General features: G+C 51.1%; 1 protein-coding gene across 24 annotated transcripts in view; it reads left to right on the forward strand.

The window, feature by feature from the left end:
* The window catches only part of EHMT1 (euchromatic histone lysine methyltransferase 1), a 198,176-nt gene that overhangs the window by 161,904 nt on the left and 13,725 nt on the right, over nucleotides 1-22,547 (forward strand). For all 24 annotated transcript variants that reach the window (XR_011432335.1, XM_023629512.2, XM_070250534.1 and 21 more), the window contains 9 exons: nucleotides 7,131-7,232; nucleotides 8,931-9,035; nucleotides 15,083-15,237; nucleotides 16,139-16,306; nucleotides 16,524-16,668; nucleotides 17,353-17,430; nucleotides 18,713-18,828; nucleotides 20,162-20,248; nucleotides 20,745-20,823. Coding sequence is in view for 23 of the 24 variants with exons in the window: in XM_023629512.2 (XP_023485280.2) it covers nucleotides 7,131-7,232; nucleotides 8,931-9,035; nucleotides 15,083-15,237; nucleotides 16,139-16,306; nucleotides 16,524-16,668; nucleotides 17,353-17,430; nucleotides 18,713-18,828; nucleotides 20,162-20,248; nucleotides 20,745-20,823 (1,035 nt within the window). In the remaining variant the exon portion in view is untranslated. The remainder of the gene's footprint in view (nucleotides 1-7,130; nucleotides 7,233-8,930; nucleotides 9,036-15,082; nucleotides 15,238-16,138; nucleotides 16,307-16,523; nucleotides 16,669-17,352; nucleotides 17,431-18,712; nucleotides 18,829-20,161; nucleotides 20,249-20,744; nucleotides 20,824-22,547) is intronic.

The following is a 22,547-nucleotide window of genomic DNA, read 5'->3' on the forward strand; positions in this document are numbered from 1 at the left end:
ATAGCATTAAAAAGAGTAAAATACTTAGGAATAAACTTAACCAAGGAGGTGAAATGATTGTCTACTGAAACTACAAAACATTGCTGAAAGAAAGGAAAGAAGATGTAAATAAATGGAAAGACGCCTCGTTTGATGGGCTGGAAGACTTGCTATTGTTAAAATGTCAGTGCCACCCAGAGCAGCCTCTGAATTCAGTGCACTCCCTACCAGAATCTCAATGTCGTCTTTTACAGAAATAGAAAATCCCATCCTAAAATTCGTATGGAATCTCAAGGGACCCTGAACAGCCAAAACAATCTTGAAAAGGAAGAACGAAGCCGGAGAACTCACGATCCCTGACTTCAGGACCTACCACAAGCTCCAGGATTCACAACAGTGTGGCACTGGCATAAAGACAGACATGGACACCACGAGATGGAATAGAGAGCCCAGAAATACACCCTCCCATACAGCAAGTGATTCTTGACAAGGGTGCCAAGACCATTCAATGGGGAAAGGACAGTCTTTTCGACAAATAACTAGTGCTGGGAAATCTGGATCTCCACCTGCAAAAGAACAAAGGTGGACCCTTACCAGACACTATATACAAAAATTCACTCAAGATGGATGAAAGATCTAAACTTGAGAGCTAAAACCATAAAACTCTTAGAAGAAAACATAAAGGAAAATCATCATGACATTGGATTTGGCAGTGATTTCTCAGATATGATATCAAAAGCACAGGCAATAAAAGAAAAAAATAGATAAATTAAACTTCATCAAAATTTGAAACTTTTGTGCATTTAAGGACACCATCCAAGAGTGTGAAAAGACAACCCACAGAATGGGAGAAATATTTGTAAATCCTATATGTGATAGGGGATTACTGTCCGGAATATATAAAGAACTCCTGCCAGTCAAGAACAAAAACGCAGCCCAGTTCAAAAATGGGGAGAGTTTGAGTAGACATTTCTCCAAAGAAGATATGTTAATGGCCAATTAGCACATGAAAAGATGTTCAGCATCATTAGTCATTAGGGAAATGCAGATCAAAACTATAGTGAGATACCACCTCATACCCCTTAGGACAACTGTTATCTAAAAGTTGGAAAATAAGTGTTAGCAAAGATGTGAAGAAATTGGAACCCTCATGCATTGCTGGTGGGAATGTAAAATGATGCAGTTACTGTGGAAAACAGTTTGGTGTTTCCTCTAAAAGTTAAACATAGAATTACTATACAATCCAGCAATTCCAATCCTAGGTTGTGCCCAAAGAAACCGAAAGCAGGGACTCAACAGATGTATTTGCACACCCATGTTCATGGCAGCGTCATTCACAGTAGCCAAAAGGTGGAAACAACCCGTTGTCCATCCACAGATGAGTAGATAAACAAAATGGGGTCCATCCACAGTGGAATATTATTCAGCCTTAAAAAGGAAGGAAGTACTGGGGGCAGGCCCCGCGGCCGAGCAGTTAAGTTCTTGTGCTCCACTGCGGTGGCCCAGGGTTTTGCTGGTTCGGATCCTGGGCGCGGACATGGCACCGCTCATCAGGCCACGTTGAGGAGGCATCCCACTGCCACAACTAGAAGGACCTGTAACTAAGATACAACTGTGTACGGGGTGAAGGGCTTTGGGGAGATAAAGCAGAAAAAAGAAGATTGGCAATAGTTGTTAGCTGCCAATCTTAAAACAAAAAGGAAGGAAGTTCTGACACATGCCACAACATGGGTGCACCTGTAGGACATTGTGCTAGTGAAAGAAGCCACACACAAAAGGACAAATACTGTATGATTCCACTTATGTGAGGTCCCTAGAATAGGCAGATTTAGATTAGAGGTTACTAGAGGCTAAGGGAAGAGAGATGTTATTGCTTACTGGGTACTAAGTTTCTGTTTGAGGTGGTTAAAAAGTTTGGGGAAGAGATAAGTGGTGATGGGTGCACAATACTGTGAATGTAATTAATGTCACTGAATCATACACTTAAAAACGGCAAATTTTGTTATATATGTATGTTACCACAATAAAAGAAAATAAAAAAGATCTTATAGCCTTTCACTTTAATACACATTTTTCCACTGATTATACTAATTTATCAACTCCTTTTCCCCATCAAATTCTGACTATTTTTCTGTCATTAAATATTACCCTCTAACATTATTTCAAGTGGCTGCGTTGTATTTCATGATAGAATTGTATCATTTTTTGTTCAGATTTGCTTATTCTTTAATATTTATGTCATTTTCACATTTTGATTATACACGGTGGTTCGGCAAACATTTTCATAGCTAGATCTTTGCACATTTGATTTCTTCAGGATAGATTTCTGGGTACAGAATTGCTAGATCAAAATACATAATCATTTTTAAGGCTTTTCATCCCTCTTTCTGAATTGCACCCAGGAGTGTCTGAGCACTCATTTCCTACACTCCTACCAATGCCAGCTATTACAGATTATTTTTTAATATTAATAATTTGATATGCAAAATGGTTGCTTTTAATTTATTTTTTACTATTTTAATTTACTTTTCTTTAAGTGAATATTTTTTCGTATGTAGTTATTCACATATATTGTGAATATTTTTTCAACCTTGTATTTTGTCCTTTGGTTTTGTTTTTGGTGGTTTTTGAGATCTAGAAAACTTTTTTAATTTTTCTGTAAACATCTATAGATAATTATTACTAATCCTCTCCATTATGATGGGTGGGCGAATTCTGCATTTACCCAGTTCTCTGACTGGGGACTATTTCCCAGCTTCGTCACAGGAGCCAGCACCCAGGCGGAGCACCACAGAAGCGGCAGGAGGCTAGGGTTCAGGGTTTATGGAAGCAGCTGGAGACAAAGAATTGGAGGAGTGGTGGTGGTTTTGAGGTGATCAGACGTGAGGTGGACAATTCATGGGTGAACTTAACAGCCGATTGGGTGCAATAGAGGACGGGGTCACTGAAACTGAAGACCGAGCATAGAAATTACTCAGTCTGAAAAACAGGTTGTAGGACAGCAACAAACTGTCTGGTGTGTAATTGGAGTCCCAGAAAAGAGAGAGAAAACCTGGTAGAAAAAAATATTTTGAAGAAAAAATGGTCATGTATTTCAAATTTGGTGGAAAACAACCACAGGTCCAAGAAACTCAGCAAGCCCCAGGCTGGGTGAAGACAAATACCACACCTGAGTACATCATAGTTCAGTGTTGAAAACCAGGAATAAGGAGAAAATGTTAAAAGCTGCAGAGAAAAGTAATACCTGTATGCAAACAACATTGCAAAAGATTGGCTACTTCTCACCTGAGATGATGGAGTGATATTTTTATTGTGCTGAAAGAAAAAAAAACGTTGTCAACTCAGAGTGCTACATCCAGTAAAAGTATCCTTCAAAGAATAGTTGTGAAAGAAAACATTTTCAGGTAAACAGAAGTTGATAGGATTTATCAGCAGATTTATACTAAGGCTACCAGAGGAAGAATCAACCTTCGGGAATGAAAGAAAAGTGCCAGGAACGGTAAATAAGAAAGACTGTTGTTTTCTTTAAATTGCTTAGAAGACAAAAGGCTCTGTGTAGCAGAGGTAGTGCCATTCTAAGGCGGAGGTTGCACACATTTGGAAGTGAAATGTATGACAGCAGGAGCGGAGAGGGCAGCAGTGGATGCACTTACCTGGCCTGTTGTCACATTATTTTATTTCTGTTGGGGAGCTGAGAAATATTAATGTAAGTAGACTGATAAAGGCAAATATTGTAATACCTAGAGAAAGTAATAAGAGAATAATTTAAAAGAATTAGAGCTTTAAGGAAACTCTTTAAAAAGCTAGTAGAGGAAGTAAAATGGAATACTAAAAAGTATTTGTAACTAAAAGGTAGAAGAGGAGTAAGAACAGATGGGATAAACAGCAAGGTGACACACTTAAACCAGGTCAGTGATTACGTGAAATATGAAAGACTAAACACTCCAACGAAAAGGCAGGGATTTGCCTGAGTAGATAAAGAAGCAGGAGCCAGCTCTGTGCTGCTTTAGCGTTCTCTCGTTAACTGTAAAGACACAGGTGGGAGTAAAGAGGCTGGAGAACATGCATCGTGCAGATGGTAAACAGAAGAATCAAATGTAAAAGCAAATTACAACACTTTCAGAAGTTAAGAGGAAGGATGGGGCCAGCCCGGTGGAGCAGCGGTTAAGTGCGCATGTTCCACTTCACGGCAGCCCGGGGTTCGCCGGTTCAGATCCCGGATGCGAACATGGCACCGCTTCACAAAAAGCCATGCTGTGGCAGGCATCCCACGAATAAAATAGAGGAAGATGGGCATGGATGTTAGCTCAGGGCCAGTCTTCCTCAGCAAAAAGAGGAGGATTGGCTGTAGTTAGCTCAGGGCTAATCTTCCTCAAAAAAAAAAAACCAAAAAAACAACAAAGAGGAAAGATGATCTTTGTGATTCCAGCATAGGGAAAGATTTCTTCAACAAGGAATAGAAAATACAAAAATGATTGATAAAGTCAAGTGCATTCGAATTAAGAAGTTTTGATCAATAAAAGATGACAGAGTATATGAAAGGGCAGGCTACAAACTGGGAGAAGATTTTGTAACACACTGGCCAAAGATTAATATCCAAAAAGTCTAAGAAACTGCTACAAATAAAAGAACCCAAAAGGAAAATGAGCAAGAAGCAGGAGCAGGCAGTTCCAGAAGAGGAAGCAAAGTGACCAGTAGACACGTGAGGGTGCTCAGCCCTTTAGGACACTGCTCAGGTGCCACATTGTGGCCACTGAATTCTGTGGAGCCCAAAGGTCGAGACTCCCTGGCAGCACGCAGCAGCACTGCGGGGGGGGGAGGGGAGGGGTCTCCCTCACCCAGAACCCAAAGCGAGGGAGCAACCTTCCTCGGGCCGGGAGAAGCCTGCGGTCAACTCTTGCACGTACACACAGGAAGCATTTTGCAGTATTCAGCATGTCTTTAAATAACACAAAGTCAGAAACAGCTGAATGTTCCTCAACCAGGAATGTGCAAACTGGAAATAGTTTCACATGAGTTGAAATAAATGAATTAATGCTACATATTATATACAAAGATAAATCTCAAAAGCATCATGTTGAACTAAATATGAATTGCAGAAGGATATACAATATGATATTTCTAGACAATTTAAAAACACGTAAAACCATCATTTATAGATACATAGATATATAACAGAAGTAGCAAAAGATGCTTCAGAATGATAGCTGTTGAATTCAGGATAGTGATTACCTCTGAGGAGGAGGGGAGGAGAAATGGGACCAGGCGCTGTGTGGTTGTTCCTGAGATGGTGGTGGGGTTGTGGGGGGACAGTCCTGTGTACTCAAGTTTGTGTGCCTGAAGATTTCCTAACTGAACGCTGGGTGAACCACCCATGCACCTCTCCCTGCCTGCAGCTCCCACCGTTTCCCACGTTCACATCATTTTCTGTGGTGCTCCCTTGGCTGAAATACTCTCAGTCCCTGCTCTGTACTCTGGTTGTTTTCTGGATGAACTCCCTAGCTTGTGAACCACACACTGCCACCTCTTCTGTGCCTGGGCCCTCTCCGCTCCTGGTCCCTTCCCACTCCTGTTCCCTGCCCACTCCCAGTCTCCCCGCTCCTGTCCTCTCCCTGCTGCTCTCTGACTGGGCCCTGCCCCCTCCTGTTCTCTCCCTGCCCCTGGTCCCTCCCTGCTCTTGTTTTCTCCTGGCTCCTGTCGCTCCTGTTCTCTCCCCGCTCCTGTTCTTTCCCCACTCCTGGTCTCTCCCTACTTCTGTTCTCTCCCCGCTCCTGTTCTCTCCCCGCTCCTGGTCTCTCCCCATTCCTGGGCTCTGCCCAGTCTCTCTCTGCTTCTGCCTCAAGTCCTGGGGCTCAGGGCACCTATGATCTCACTCATTCAGGCATATTCTACTGGCAGGTGAGAACCACATTGCATTTGTCCTTTATCTGCCTGACAGAAATGCAGTGGCTCTCTGTATTTGGTGCACTCAGACCATCCCACTTAGCACATCTGTTTTGTGGTTTCTGTCCTCATAGCTGTGACATCTTCTCATATTTCGAGGACCATCAGACTGTACCTATTCTAATGATTGAGAACACTTAAAAATTAGGCATGCCTTTAAATGAGCAACCATACATTTTGTATTTATAATAAAAGTTTAAACACCGGTAATATGGGATTTGAGTGGTTTTCTTGAGAAAAGTGGGTTTACTGATTAACTTCAGAAATATGTTTAGTGATGTGTGTTAAAATCTGGGTTTACTGCTCTGAGAATAGAAATGAGGGAGAGAAGTGGGGTACTGAGCGTGGTCAGTACAGACCGGAGTCGGGGAGGAGTGGGAACAGCCCCTGCCAGGAGGAGGTGGTGGCAGGGCGTCCGCGTAGTCCAGGGGTGGCTGCACGAGGAGGTCCACCTATGGGCATTGGAAGCTCAGGTCAGCCACGGCCCGCTATGGCAACTGGGCATAGTGTCCCAGCCGTCTGGGAACCCGGGTCTCTCCTGGAGCTCCGTGGGTCTGGTCTCAGACTGGCTGGGTTGTTTTTGTTTTATTTTGAGATAGTTCAAATAATGTGATATATTTAGTGTGATTTAGGAAATAGACAAGGAAATGTGCCCGGCACCCTCAGGAAGTGAAACGGAGGCAGTTGACAGCCGTGACGTGTGTCAGACTGCAGGGCAGGCTTGTGGTCCCTGCTCTTCTCTGCCATTTGCCATTGTGAGTTCTGTGGCACATGGACAACTTGTTTTGGGGCATTGGCACTGTTTTAAGTGCGCCGTGGTAACCGTTAACGCACAGAGGGCCCAGGCAGGCAGGTGGTTCTCTTGTCACGTGAGGAGCCCCAAAGGCCTGGAATATTCCTGGGAGTCCTGTCACAGCAGCTTGTAGAGGGACAGGGCACTGCACCCTGGCCACATTGAGAAGCGCGTGGTGTCCCTCAGCCGGTCTGTACCATGGCGGGTGGAGGGGACAGGGGTCAGGAGCTGGGGGTCTGGAGCCCGCCGGACAGGGCTTACATCCTGGCTGTGTGACCTTACTCTGGGTCCCTCATCATTCCTTACACACCTCCCTCGTGGGGAATGAAGGTTCGCCGTGGTCCTGCACTCAAGGCCTGGCATTCTGTGAGTCACAGTGTCGTTTCTCTGGAGCTAAATGGCATTTGCATTGCAGGATGCAGAGGGCTCCACCTGTTTGCACCTGGCTGCCAAGAAAGGCCACTATGACGTGGTTCAGTATCTGCTTTCAAATGGACAAATGGATGTCAACTGTCAGGTAAAGCCACACCCTCCACTTACTGACATTCCATCTGATGGGCTGGCCAGAGACTCACTTCTCCTTTGTAGTAGTCCTGGTCCCACACCCATCCTTTGTGGCCTCCCCTCTCAAGGCCCTGGAAGGCCTGGCCTGGCCCCACCTGTCTGCTCCTCCCCTGGCCTGCTCACTGGCTGCTCTGCAAACTCACGCTCCCATGGTCCACCTGGGCCACCCTGGCCTCCCTCTGGCCTGTGTTCAGGTGTCCCCCACCTGAGTGGGGTCCCAGCCTCTTATGTGCCATGGCCCCCTCCCAACTCCCCGTGGCATCCCATCTTCCCTCCTATGATTGGCCATTGTCTGATGTTCCACCTCTTTCCCTGAGTGTTTGCTTATCATCCACCTGTCTGTCTCCACCCTGCTGTCAGGGTCCTGGAGATGGGTCTGCGTGTGGCACAGAGTGCCTGGCGTGGAGGAGGCCCATGCGTGTCTGTTGAGCGAGTGAGTGACTGAGGAGAGCAAGGGTGCTTCCTCCTCCCTCTCACCCAGGACCCCTCCTGCTCACCAGGGACCCCTCCCACATGACTCTGTCTTCACTCACAGGCTCCACCCTATTAGCCCAGTCACGGCTGCCAACCTGGCTCCTTGTGCGCCACCCTGACTGTGAGACCCTCCCAGAGGTCCAGACAGCAGCCCCTGTGGTCTGGTGTGTGGCCCACTTCTGCTCTGACAAGGCCATGGCTGGACCCCTGCCCTGTTCACTCGTCTGAGCATACCCTTCCCCGGTGTCCTTTGTCGTCTCCCATGTGGTTGGGTTTGTGAGTTTCTCTCTAGGACTGGGCTGGCTCCACAGGCGGACGTGTGTCATCCTTACCCTGTCCCCAGTGCCGCCCACAGTCGACCCTCAGGGATGATCTTGCTTTAGTTGTGGAGGCTGTGTGTCCACCAGAGAAGCGTGGCACCTGTGATGTGCAGGACATTGTGTGAGAGAAGCTGGGATGGAGGAGCCTTCTGCCGCCAGAGTAGGAGTTGGCAACATGATACTCATTTCCTGAAGGGTTGTCTTTTTCTGATTTAAATAAAGCTACCCAGGACCACTGAGTAGGAAGACAGCCTGGGTGGGCAGAGTGGTAGAAAGCCAGCTCGTCAGAACCGCAGTCGACCCTACGAATGGAGTCAGCCTGAGTGGGCTTTCTGCTCCCTGCTCTTCAGGAATAGGCCAAACTTTGCATGGCTGCTGTTGCTCTCTGGGCCGCGATGTCCGTCTGCAGTTCTTGGCTGCTGCTCTTGTGTGGTGTCTCTGTGACGGGGACGAAAGGATAAGCAGACACTGTCCCTTTTAGTGCTTCCCACACCGGCCTCTGGTCTCTGAAGGTCGATGTGGTCCTCTTCTTATGTGATTCTATCACATGTCTTCAGAGGTGTAGAGTTGTCCCTGTGGGTCCTGCCCAGCGGGCTTGAGCGGGCAGGGTGACCAGCGGTTCTGTCCGTCCCCCTCAGAGCAGAGGTTTGTGTGGTTGGACTGGGCTGGTTCTGGCTTGATTCTACAGTTGCGAGGTAGCTGGGGCAGCTCTGAGCCTCGCTTCCTTGTCAGCAAGATGGGAACTTGCACTGGCTCCAGCCTCCCAGGCCGCCTTGCAGGTCCTGAGCGAGGTGGTTCTTCACGTTGCTCATCTCTAGGAGCTGTGATGGATTTTTGTTTCTTTCTTTTCGAATTAGGATGATGGCGGCTGGACACCCATGATTTGGGCCACCGAGTATAAGCACGTGGACCTCGTGAAGCTGCTGCTGTCCAAGGGCTCCGACATCAACATCCGGGACAACGTGAGTCTCTGGCCGTCGCCACCCTCAGCCGTGCCTTCCTCCCAGGGAAACGGGTCCTGGAGGAGGATGGAGGAGCCAGGGCGTGCAGGGGCGACAGCTGGAGGTTCTTTTTTCTTGGAAGCGCGACCCTAGTGCCTGGCTGTGGCTCTTCTCTCTTCTCGTGTCGTCAGCGGCCCATTGATCACGTGGCTTCCTGTGGGTATCTTGTGTGTTGGCCAATTGCTGGATATAATCTGTTTTTAGAGACACATCTGGACTTGTGATCACACCGCTGATTCCCGTGTCCATGTTTGGGACTGAGGAGCCCCAGGGTGTGGCCCCACCTAGGCTGGTGGAAGCGTGACCCTGGTTCTTACCACTGTAGTTGCCTTGGAAGGAAGGAAGGAAAGGGAACAGTTGACCGTGTCCTGTTCTCTGGACTGTGATTTAAGATACTGCATTGATGTCAGTTTTGTAGGACAACTGTTTGCCCAGAGAATGGGGTTTGGGGTCCCCATTGGAGGCCTGGCCAGGCCTCTGGGAACAGCCCTCCAGCCAGGGGTCAGTAGGCTGCTTGGTCAGAGGCGACAGCAGGCGCCTCGGATTCACCTCAAGGGAGTTTCTCGGAAGGTCTTCTGGGCCCCCCAGAGCCAGCGGGGTGGTGGGGCGTGCACGGGCAATCTGCTGGGGCCCTGCTCGAGCATGAGCCCTGTGCTGCCTCCCAGGCAGAGGGACGGGGCTCCCGGGACACAGTGTGGCCCGCAGAGCTGTGTCCCCCCTTTCAGAGAGCCACCAAAAGCCATAAAAGGAAAATCCAGCCACAGACTTGACTCGTTAGATTGATAACGAAATAAGAAAGCGGGCTTGACACTAAGAGATTTCGAAAAGCACGCTGTTAGATACTATGTGCATCAGCATGGAGCCCGCGTCGAGGTAGGAAGGTAGATGCCACCTCTCAGCTCTGAGCCCTTAGCGAGCCGGGGCTCTCGAGACAGACCCATTGGAAGAAATGACGGGAGCAGTGGGCACCACCTGGTCGTTCACTGCGGCTGCTAAGCGTTGGGAACCCCTCCCCGCCTCTGTGCGCAGGTCCTGCCTCCCGCCCAGAAAACAAGAACAGCAGCCAGGGTCTGGGCACGGCTGCTCCTGGGGTGGCAGTGGTGTGGCACGGCTCAGTGGGCACGGCTCGGCTGTGAGCTGTTTTCCACTGGTTGTGTCAGAGCTGGGCATTAGGGCGATGACTCCATCATGAAAGGAGCTGTGAGCTGGGAGGCGCTGGGGAGAAGGTCTGGATGAGGATGAGAGGGAAGGGAAGGGATGAAGTCCAGCACGCTGACAGCAGGTAGCTAGACACGGTCACCATCTGCCTCGCTCGCGCATTGTCCCCACCTCGAGAATTGCCTCCTGAGAGCATGGCGTGGTGGGCAAGAGCAGCCCCAGCCCTGTTTCGGTGCCTGTGGCTGTCAGGGGGAGGATGGTCTGGGCGTGGGCGCCGTCCCGTGGGTGTTAGCTCTGGTGCTGGCCGTGGTTCTGATGAATTGGAAGAATTGATTAAATTGCATGTTTGTCATTTATATGATGAACCAACGTTAATATTTTATTTTAACAACTTTATTGATGTATAGTTGTCAGACTGCACTATTTAAAGAGTGCAGTGGGTAAGTTTTAACCCCAGAAACCATCACCATGATTACCATAGTGAGCGTCACTTACTTCTCAGGTTTCCTCCTGCCACCAGAGCTGTCCCTGGGTACCCACTGCTCTGCTTTCTGTCACGAGGGATTAGTTTGGTTTACTTAAATGGATCCATGCTGTGTGGACGTCTCTCTCAGCATCACTATTCCGAGTGTCAGTAGCTCCCTCCTTTCTGTGGCCACGTGCTTATCCTTCACCTGTGGACGGACAGTGGCTTCTCTGGCTCTGGGCTGCTACACTCAGAGTTGCCATGAGCATGGACGACACGCTTGCGAATCCCTCACAGTCGAACGGCTGGGTCGCGTGATGGGTGTCTGTTCAGCTTCTTTACAAAACTGCCCGACTCCTTGCCAAAGTGATGGCGCCGTTTTCCAGCATGAGAGCCTGGCTCCCACCGGCCCTGCTCCTGGGGTAACCAGTCTTTTTCTGTGTTGGTGAAGGGTCTGTTCTCATCTATCGCTTGTTTTTTATTGGATTATTTATTTTCTTTCTCTTGAGTTTTGAGAGTTTTGTTTGTTCTGGGTTCAGGCACTTGCAGGTATGTGATTTACAAGCCTTGACACTTGTCTTTTGAGGAGCAGGTGTTTTAAATCGTTAAAGTCCAGTTTATCAATTATTTTCTTTGCGATCATGCTTTTGGTGTTCTTTTCAAGAATCCTTGCCTAACCCAAGATCCCAAAGACTCTCTCTCCTGTTTCCTTACAGTGGTTTTGTAGTTTCAGGTGTTAATTTTGTGTGTGGTGTGAGTATTGGTCAGAGTTCCTTTATTTGCATGTGGACGTCCAGCTGTCCCAGCACCGTTTGTGTCGAAGGCTGTCCTCTCCATGGAATTGAGTTTGCACCTTTGTCAACAGTCAGTTGTCATGATGTGGGGTCACTTCCTGGGCTCTGTCTTCCGTGCCACTGACCCTGTGTGTCTGTGTTTATCCCGCACCGTGCCTCCTTGATTTATGCTCTTTATGGGAAGTCTTGAAATTACAGACAGCACAGGGACCTTCGTTTCTGCCTCCCAAACTTCATGCCGTTCTCATACATTTTACTTACATCTGAACATGGAACACAGTGCTATTTTGTTAAACATTCTTGCTCTTTTGAGAAGAGTGTAGGAAGTCGAGTCTCATGTAGCAGCTCCTGGTGTCACTGCCTCCAGTGCTTTGTTCGCTGACCCAGGTCCCTCCACCTTCTCATCGACTCTCTGTAGTGTTGGTCTGCTTATGAAGAGTTCTTTTAGCTTTCTCATGCCTGCAAAATCCTTATTTTGCCTTCACTTCTGAAAGATGTTTTTGCTGGATACAGAATTCTAGGTTGACAGGTTTTGCTTCCTGCTTCACTTTGAACATGTTACTTCCCTGGATCCTCACTTGAAGTGTTTCCAGTGAGGAATTCTTGGTACACCCTCGTCTACTTCTCTGTATATGACCTAGATTTTTTCTTTTAGCTTCTTCTAGGATTTTCTCTTTATTACAATTCAGTATGATGTGCCTGGTGGGGTTAGTGTGCGCACGTGTGCTTAGGGTTCATTGAGCTTCTCAGATACGTGGATTTAGGGTTTTTGTCTCATTTGGATGTTTGTCAGCCATCGTTTCTTCCAGTGCTTTTTCTGCCTGCCTGCCTTGCAAGGGCCTGGTTCTTTGTGTGTCGGGGTCTTGTGGTGGCTCTGTAGTCATGGAAGCTCTGGTTTTTCTGAAATCTTCTTCCCTCTGGGTTTGAGTCCAGCTGGCTTTATTGCTGTGTGTTCAAGCTCACTGTTCTGTTCTTTTACAGTGTCTGTTATACTTTAATCTTGTCCAGCACGTCCTCATGTCAGGTGTTGTGGTTTTCAGCTCTGAAAGCTCTCTGGGTCTGTGTGGCATTTTCTGAGCTGCGTCTCTGCGTGGCTCTGGAGTGGTTGGATGCAGTCAGACCAGTGCCCTGATGCCCTCGCTTGCTGATCTCACAGCTGTGTCCGGTCCGGGTTTTGATTGCTTGGTTTTTCTCCTTGCATGGGTCACATTTCCTGCTTCTTTGCATGCCTGTTACCTCAGATTGGACACCGGATGTTGTGGATTTTACCTTGCTGGGAATGCCTGTGGTCCTGGAAATGTCTTGAGCCGCCTTCTGGGTGCAGGAAAGTTACTTGGAAACCATCTGGCCATTTTGGGTTTTGGTTTCTAGGTTGGTTAGGTGGGTCTGAGCCAGTCTCTGTCTAGGGCTGGTCACTCCTCCTGTGTGAGTGCCAGCACTGAGCCCTGTGCACCTTGGCCTCAGGGTGTGTCCTCCCGGAGGTCCACGGTGGGAATGTACAGATCTCCGGAGGCCTCTTTCCCAGCCCACACCCTGACCTGCAAACCTTGGCTGCCTTGGGCCCCAGCTCTCAGTGACCCATCTTGTGCTCCTCCCGTCTCCTCCCCGCACTGAAGCTGGGTCTCAGCTTCACTGAAGCTGTGAGCAGGCGGTCACAGGCCCCCTTGTGGGTTTCTTGTCTCAGGGATACAGTCCTTCATTACCTGATGTCCACTGTCTTGAAAACGGTTACTTCACATATTTTGACTATGGTTGTTTTACTCTTTTGGTTCTTTCGGGTGGGAGGGTAAATCCAGTCTGGTCTCTCTGCTCCACCTTTGCTGGAAGCAGCAGTCGCCTCTGTCATCTCAGATGTGTGGGCCAAGCTTCTAATGTAGCAGGTGGACCTTGGAAAGGCTGGGATGACACAGTCCTACGATAGCAGGAGCTCAGGGGGACTGGGAAGTCTCAAAACTGTCATTGTGGTTATAAAATCATTACTTGTTCTGATGAAGGAAAGAGAAGAGAGGCCCCTGAGGAAACTGCATTTTGCTCAGGAGCTCGCAAATCTGTGGATGATGGAAACCAGAAGCCAAGATCAGAGGGGTGGAAAGCTTCTAAGAGTGACATCAGGAAAGGAAGCCCAGACAAACAAAAGGCTTTTCAGAAAACACTGAGGCAGACAGGGAATGTGCTCTTAGTTTTCCCATTAGAAACAGAGGGGAGGCAGTAAAGCCCGTGCTTGGAGTGGCAGTTGTTGACAAGGATGACGAAGACAGGACCACTTAGTCCTAAAGGTCTTTGAGCTGGAAGTGTTGGAGGCACCAACTGTGGAGACTGGAAGGCGGATCATCTGAGAGCACCCAGTGTGACAGAGAGATGCTGGGCTTCCCATCAGGTCCCCGGGATGTGCTGAGCCTTTGCGCCTCGGTGGGAGTGGGGACAGGAACTGAGCCAGGTGGAGTCAGCCCACAAAGGCCGATGTGGGGCAGGCGTGCCCTACGATGGGCTCTGCCTGGGTGACAAGAGTGGATATCAGGCTTGGCTTTTGTACTGGTGCCCGTGAAAGTTCTAGTGAGGTTCCCAGGGGTCGGGGCCGCAGCGAGCTGGCCCTCTCATCCTGCCAGTAGAGCAGAAAGCACTTCAAGAGCAATAATACGTGTGTCTTTTAACCCCGTAATCCCACCTCTGAGGGTTAGGCCTTGGGACTAGTCCAAAACAGAAAAGTAGCCAACCTTAATCTGCATCAGGATCCAGAGGAAGAAGTGGAGACAAACTGAGGTTCAGTGAAGGACAGGGCCAGGCTGAGCGAATCCCCAAACAGGAGGTAGTGCACTGGCTGCCTGAGAGGAGCCCAGAGTGGGGTCGGGATGAGGGGCGCGGCGACAGACGGACAGACCAGCCCTGTGTGGGGGTGGCACATTTCTCCTGTGTCTGTCACTCCTTCATTTCTAGCGTAATAGCTTAAATATTGCTCTGTTGTCCTAATTTACATTGATCAGCTGTCGGGCAAAGTTGAACATTCTCTTGTATTTATGTGTTCTCTTCGTCTTTTATCTTATATAACTTGTTTTTCATTTTCATATCCTTTGCACATTCATTTTTTCAAAATTTTAGTGTTCTAATAAACTTTGTGGTAATTGTAAATCATATATTTTTTATACAGCATGAGTATTTTTTCAATTTTGCTTTATTTAAGATTTTTATTTTGCAGAAGTTTTTATGAAGCAAAATTTTAATTTAATCAAATTCATGTATCTTTCTCAAATCTTACACAGCTATTACTCTATTCTGCATTTATGACCCTGTTCCAAAGTGAATATAATTTAAAAAAATAGATAAAGTATGCACAAATGTTATGTTAATAATTTGTTGTGTTTTGGATGGTCTGATTCCAGATGGTTTTTTTCCTGTTTTTAAAATATTCCGTACTGTGACTATGTTACTTTTATAATGACAACAAAAGGAAACAGGAGGAAGCATCCTCGGGCTTGCGCACGGTGTTATGCTCTGCTCTGCTGTGTTTTCCTCGCAGTGTACCCGAGGTCTTCCCTTGGGTCCCACCGTCTTCACGGCTCTTGCTGTCTGTCTGTCTGTCTGTCTGTCTGCAGGAGGAGAACATCTGCCTGCACTGGGCAGCCTTCTCGGGCTGTGTGGACATAGCTGAAATCCTGCTGGCCGCCAGGTGTGACCTCCACGCCGTGAACATCCATGGGGACTCGCCCCTGCACATCGCTGCCAGGGAGGACCGCTACGCCTGCGTTGTGTGAGTGGCTCTGCGGTACACAGTCCCTGCAAGGCTCCCGGGTGCGAGAGCACCCTGATGCCCCCGGTCCTCCCAGGGAAGTTCGTTCCGTGAGCAGACAAGTCTCCGTCTGAGGTTGGCTTGGTTATTTCTAATTCAGGGAGGATCGTTGTGAAAAATCCTGAAATATGTAGGTTAGATGTGGAGATGAGCCCTGCCCTAACACTGTCAAGGGTGATGGGACAGCCCGCTCCAGGAGCCCACTGGGAGCAGTGCCCCCACAAGGTGGGCTGGAGATGTGGGCTGGATGTTGGCCACTCAAAGCTCTTTCCAACCTTGAGGCCCTCTTTCCATGTCACTAACACTTGGGGGTGGCCGGGTCCTAGGCAGTCTCTTTGCTCTGCTTCCAGTGGAAGTCAGGGAGGTGTGGCCCCTTGTTCTCATTAGCAGGAGGGATGTGGGGACAGGACCCAGCCCCACCCAGTGCTGTACCCTCAGGTGACTCCTGCCTCACCTGGAAGTGAAGGGACGCCCCTGCAGTGGTGCGAGTACCCTCCAAGATTTGTGCCTCAGCAGCAGCTCAGCCAAGTCAGTTGTGTTGGCGTTGGGCCCTGGGCAGGGTGCACTTGGAGTGGCATGCCGCAGCCCTCCATCTGTCTGACTTGAGTTAGGTCTTGGGATCACCCGCTGGAGTGCTGACTGGGTGCACGGTGGGCATGGTTAGCCTCCACATCACTGCCCTTTTTATCATTGAGGGTGCATTTGAGAGCAAATGTGGGAGAGTGGTGAGCAAGCTTGTTAGTTTCAAAACAAATGATGTGTTCTCTTTATTTTTACTGGTGATGATCATTTCGTAAATCCCATCTTCACGTTTTTTAAATTAAGATCTGAATGTTCTGTTGGCTTACATTTTTCCTTTTAGCCTCTTTCTTTCTCGGGATTCAGATGTCACCTTGAAAAACAAGGAGGGAGAGACACCTCTGCAGTGCGCAAGTCTCAACTCTCAGGTGTGGAACGCTTTGCAGATGAGCAAGGCGCTGCGAGACTCCGCCCCAGACAGGCCCGTCCCGCTGGAGAAGACAGTGAGCAGGTGAGGAGCTCTGAGTCCACGACAGCTCTGCAGCTGGTCACTGATCACAGGGCAAAAGGGTTTGAGATGAGAGCTTCTCTCCCAGCTGAGACGTTCCCTAGCCTGGATCAGAGTCGCCTGGCCCCGGCTCATCAGCTGCCCTCTTGTGCTTTTTATCCGTCCCTGTTGGGGCAGCACTTGTCACAATGAAAGGTAATGTCCCCCTGTCTTGTGGCAGAGACATTGCTCGAGGCTATGAGCGAATCCCCATTCCATGTGTCAACGCCATCGACGACGAGCCGTGCCCCAGCAACTACAAATACGTGTCTCAGAACTGTGTGACGTCCCCGATGAACATCGACAGAAACATCACCCATTTGCAGGTCAGCGATGGTGGGAGGAGGCCAGCTTCCGTGGGGAAGACAGCAGACCTCTGGAGCAGGGTCTGTGGGGGTCTCTGCAGGAAGATCTGGTGCTCTCAAGTCACCTCCCACCAAAGAGCTGGAAGGCAGATAAAGATCCTTCCAGAAAATGGGCCTGAGTCCTGTGTCGAGTCCTAGCCCCTAGAGCATCATCGAGTGCCCCTGGAAGTGGTGGTTTGGGGACTGCACCAGTGAGAGGAGCCCGTGGGCGAGCCAAAGTCCTTCCTCCCCAGGCCAAGGCCAGACGCTTGCCCTCAGGCTGGGGTTCGGGGCCCCAGCTCCTCACCTTTTCACTGCGTGTCTGGCCTTGAGTGCAGCAGGCTTTCTCTAGCGCTCTGGGGCTGCGCCCCACTCGGCCCCGCGTCATGCGCTCTGTGTCCCCACCTCCCCCTGCCAGAGCCCCTTGCGAGAGCTCTCAGCAGCTTAGCAACTGAGCCTTCTCTTCTGCCCGCATGCCCTCCTTCCAAGAGGCTGCGCACGCCTTTGTTGTCCTTGAGAGAGAAGAGAGAGAGAAGGACCTCTCTTCAGGGCGAGCACATGTCAGACAAGAGGCAGTTTTGAGAATTCGGAAGCGAGGCTGTAAGTTGAAGAGTGAGAAGTGGAGGCCACACGCTGGCCCCGTATGATGTGCCTCTCCCTCCACAGTACTGTGTGTGCATAGACGACTGCTCCTCCAGCAACTGCATGTGCGGCCAGCTCAGCATGCGCTGCTGGTACGATAAGGTGAGCGCTGTCTCTGCCCTGGTGTGCTGGTGCGGTAAGTTCCGTGAAGCAGAATTTGTGGAAAGGGCAGTTGCCCTGATTCTGAGACTGTTCGGGGCCAGCTTTGTGGAGGAGGAGCCAGGCGTGGGAACCAGTGAGGGAGGAGCAACAGGTGGGAGGAAATGGGAGGCTGGATGGAGGCAGGGTCGTGAGGATGCAGCCATCTGTCTTTGTGGCCGCCTGGAGGTGGTGGGGCAGCCATGGGCTTTGGAGTGGCCAGGGGGTGCTGACTGGAGGGACAGAGGTGGTCATTGGTGAGCCCAGCCTGAAGGCAGCTGAGGAGAGGAGAGAAGGGCTCTGGAGGCCAGCGTCCAAGAGAAGAACCCTAAGCGTCCTTGGTTTAGGAGTTGAGAGGTCATTGATGGGGATAGGAGCCAGGGTGTCCTGCCGGGAGAAGAGATGCAGGCTAAGAGTGGGGGCCGGGGATGGATGATTCTTTCCAGAGTGGACGTTAGAGGATGGGGCGTGAGGGTGGGTTCTGTGTCTTCAGGAAGAGAGGCTGAGAGTGTCATGGGCGTGGCAGGTGTGTGAGTGAGGGGCTGGCAGGGCTCGCAGTTCGTGGGGTATGTTCTTTGCAGAGCATGGCTGTGCTGGGCAGGGGGCAAGAATGAGCATCTTGAGGGAAGTTCTAGCTGCTCAAGCAGCCTAAAGCTGCTGCGGCCTCAGGCTCGGCCCTCTCAGGCCTGGTGCAGTGCCTCATAGCTTTGCCGTGTCCAGGCTGTAGGACGGGAAAGCAGGTGGCTGGGTCTCTCCGGAGCTGGGGGTTTGCAGGGCAGCAAGACCGAGAGTACAGGCTGGCACTGCACATGGGTGGGTGGTCCCCGCCGGACAGGAGTCCACGGGGTGCTGACCCCTTGAAGGAAGTGGAGGGGCCCTCATGCCAGCAGCCTTGGCTAGGCTGAGCGAGGGCAAGGGGAGGGAGGGAGGCTGACGGGAGTGGATGGAGACTGGCCACAGTGGGGGCCGGGGAGGGCTGTCCGGGAGGTTTCTGAAAGCCGTGCGGACTGCTGGGCCGAGGCTCCCATCCACAGTGGGGGCCGGGGAGGGCTGTCCGGGAGGTTTCTGAAAGCCGTGCGGACTGCTGGGCCGAGGCTCCCATCCACAGTGTGAGCACAGGTCTGCCCCACTTCCCCAGGTAGAAAGTGTGACCAGATGTCGTGGTTTTTATGTCAGTTTTTAGTTCGTAAAAATGCATTAATGTGGGTGCGTTGAGCGAGAGCGCTGACTGTGCCTCTGTCCCCAGGATGGCCGGCTGCTGCCGGAGTTCAACATGGCCGAGCCTCCCCTGCTCTTCGAGTGCAACCACGCCTGCTCCTGCTGGAGGAACTGTCGGAACCGCGTGGTGCAGAATGGCCTGCGGTGAGCAGCCTGCTCTGTGCTCCCGAAGCCTTGTGTGGTGTGGGCTCTGAACCCCTCAGTCCGGGGTGATGTCAAGGTCCCTGTTTCAAAACTTTGGAAATGACTCAAGTTTCTTGAGAAGTTCGCGGTGTGTTGCGTATTTCACGGCGACAGGAACATGATGTGGTGAAGTCTGCGTGTGCTTGCACGTCAAGATGGCCACTGACTTTGAGTCCTTTAGCCCCTGGCAAGGGTACAGGGTGACGTAAATAGCAAAAGCCTGCTTCCTACTACCTCACACTTGGGTCTGAGGCCTGAGAGGTCAGTCAAGGTCAAGTGAGCCGAGACCAGAAAGATGGGCTTGACACGAGCACAGCCTTTGTCTCCCAGTTCACAGACGCACTCCAGCCGTTGGGGCCACCGTGACTCTGTGTTAGTGCTCAGTCACTTTCTAAGTGCTCTGTGCTCTGTGTTTCTCTGACACGATGGGGTGGTGGCGTTCTGGTGTAAACCTTTTCAGGTTGTGTGGACTCTGTTGCTAAGTCACTCAGGGCAAGAGAGGCCCTTCCACAGCCCTCTCTTGGCAGGGCCCAGCATCCCCTGATGGCCCAGAACCAGACACTCAGTTCTGGTTATGAACCTACCCTCTATGAATGTGCCCGAGAGTTGGAAGAGCTCGGAGTCCCTCTGAGTCACGAGGGAAGGTCTGCGCACGGTGTCAGTAGCTGCACACCAGTGTTCAGAGTATGAGGGTGCTCTTGATACCAGTGATCCTAGAGTGCTGGTGATCAGCCCACATTCTCCGTCCTCATGCCTGGCAGTGGGTCCTTTGGGTGTGAAGACAGACACGCTTGTCTCCCGCAAGGGCCACTGGACACAGAAAGGGGCAGCCGGCATGCCCGTGGCTGGCGGGCCCTGCAAGAGTGCCCCATGCCTGCTCCGAGGGGCCAGCTCGGCTCCTGTGGCTGACCCACTGCTCAAGCTAACCTGCATCGTGGCCTGGAGCCAACAGAAGTGTTAGCCCCTTTGATCCTCATCACAACCCAGTGGCTCGCCCACACTTGTCCCTGTGTTGCAGGTGAGAAAACTGAGGCACAGTGAGGATCAGGGGTTGTGTTCCACACGCTGACAATCAGGCTGTTTTCTGAGATCTCTCAGCTTCCCGAGGGCAAGTGCCTCAGCGCCTGCGGGGTTTCTCTGGGAGTCGCTGCTTCATGATGTGTGAAGACCTAAGGCATTTTCAGACATGGAAGCAGTATTTCCTGTCTCCTTTACTCCTGGCACTCATGTTGTAATCTGAGTGTGAGCTGGTTGTTGTGGAATGTGGCCCTAAGTTGCTGACCCTGTTTTCTAGGGCAAGGCTGCAGCTCTACCGGACACAGAACATGGGCTGGGGCGTGCGGTCCCTGCAAGACATCCCACTGGGCACCTTCGTCTGCGAGTAAGTGAGTGCCTGGGTTACCCAGGGCTGCCGGCTGCATCTGTCATTTTGGGGAAGGATGCAGCAGTGTGGGGTGAGTGCACACCTGCTGGGTGGGGTGCCCAGACTCACCCGGGAGGGGGCTGCCAAAGCCCTGGCCGCACCTGGGACCCACCGGGTGCCCCCGAAACCAAGCTCCCGCTGTCTTCAGTGCCCTCGCCACCTCTCTGGCTGTCTCCCTGCACTTACTCTCTCACCAGCTCACGGCTCGTTTAGGAAGATGTCCTCAGTCATCAGTGATTTTCAGGGGAGGATTGTTCTGGATCCCTGATCAGATGGGGAGGTTTCTGTGCCATCATCTTTTGGAGCGTAAAGTTAAATCCCACTTCAGTCACGGGCAAAGTTCTCCAAAATGTTGGCCCCCGTTGTGTGAGCTTCGTCAGCTCCTGAGCACGTCATCCTGTAGTTGAGGGTGGCGACCTGCTGTCTTCACCCTCATCCGCTCTGCCCGCCACAGGTACGTCGGGGAGCTCATCTCTGACTCCGAAGCCGACGTTCGGGAAGAAGATTCTTACCTTTTCGATCTTGACAACAAGGTACCGTGTTTTGAGGGGTTGGTGCATAAAGAGCTGATTGCAGCTGCACAGCGTGGAAGTGTCTGTTCTGGTGGGGTCTGGGCTGGTAAGGGGGCTCACCCATCCCTGTCGAGTGTCTCCCACCATCCAGCACTGGCCTTGCTTCTGTGCTCAGGGCTCAGAGGGCATCTTCAGTTGGGACCCCTGACCTGGGAGGGCCCTGAGTTTGTGTAGCAAGCAGCTCCCCTCGTGTGGGAGCCTGGGGCCTCAGACACGTCACTCCAGCCCTCTGAACCCCAACTGCTCACCCCAGCTTAGAGCACACAGCCTCCACAGCCACCGAGAGGCTAGGGGTCTGTGTATGTGTGGTGACCGAGGAAGCAGGAGTGAGCCTTGAGTGAGGGGGTGAGGGATTGCACGCGTGGAGAGGGCGGTGCATTCCTCATGTCCCTGGCCGCCCTGCTGGGTGCTGGGAGAGCAGCCAGGCTCCGGCCTTCATCCACTGCAGGACCCTGGTTTCCAGGGCGTTTCTGAGACCAACCGTCGCACATCGCGCTTTCTCTTAGTGTGGGTCCCAGTGTTGCTCCTTAGTTCAGAAATTGCCTATTTAAGAACTTCCCAGAACTTCTCATCATGACCAGTGAGGGCGAGAGTAAGGTGGAGATGGGGAAAAGAGGATTCTCTCCTCTGTAGCAGCAGCCACAGACCTGAGTATCTGTCCCTGTAGGTGAGGGTGGAGCCAGGCAGACCCTCCTGCTGAGAACAGGGCCCTCCTGCCCCTGCAGTCACCTTCTGTGAGATCAGTGTTTGTGCTGAGGGTGCGTCACCAGAGAAGCCTTCCTTCTGGGAGGTGGCAGTGCTCGGGCACCGCTCCACGTGGGCAGACCTTCCCCACGGCGCCAGCGAGCCTGGCCTGGGTGTGCGTGTGCAGAGCTGCAAGCTCTGTCGGCCGTGGGGCGTCGTCTCCCACACTCCGCCTGCTCGGTCTTCTGCCTGTCCATGCCTGTTGAGCTGTTGGCTTCCACGGGTTTCTAGCAGCTCTGCCTGTTCTGGACAGAGGCCCTTCTGTGACATGTGTCTTGCAGAAATTGTCCCTCTGTGCCTTGTTTGTTCCTGGTGACGTCTTGTAATGAACAGAAGTTCTTATTTCTATCGTAGTCCAACTATCAGTCTTTTTCTACGTACCTTTGGGTTTTTGTAACATCCTAAATAAGTTTTGTTAAAACCCAGGTCACAGAGGTGCTCACCTCTGCTGTTGCCGGAGTTGCACGTTTGGCTCACACTGATCTGTTAGCGTTTGCTCTGCCAGTGAAGCCTTGTTCTCGCCTGTGTCCATATCTGCTTGACTCAGCACCGTCTGTGGAAAAGACTGTCCTTTTCCTGGCACTCAACTCGGTGGCCCAGCATGTGCCTGGGCCTCTGCCCGCCTTGTCTGCTGACTGTCCTGGGCAAGCCACGTGTGTGCCTAGCCTGGTTGGCGTCCTCTGGCCGGCCATTCTTTAGGACCATCTTGCTCTTGGTCTCTTGCCGTTTCTGTGTGAGTTTTAAATTCGACTTGATGCATTCTACCGAACGCCTGCCGGGGTTTGATGGGGAGCGGTGAACTGTGAACCAGGCTGGGCTGTCGAGGCCACCACACCTCCTTTTCCAGTCCATGGACGTAGCCTGTCCCTCCCTGTGTTTAAGTCTTGAGTCACCCATGGTGCTTCATGCTTCTCTGTGCTGTGATCTTGTGTATCTTGTTG

This window comes from Equus caballus, chromosome 25 (genome assembly GCF_041296265.1).
Source record: "Equus caballus isolate H_3958 breed thoroughbred chromosome 25, TB-T2T, whole genome shotgun sequence".
Lineage (NCBI taxonomy): Eukaryota > Metazoa > Chordata > Mammalia > Perissodactyla > Equidae > Equus > Equus caballus.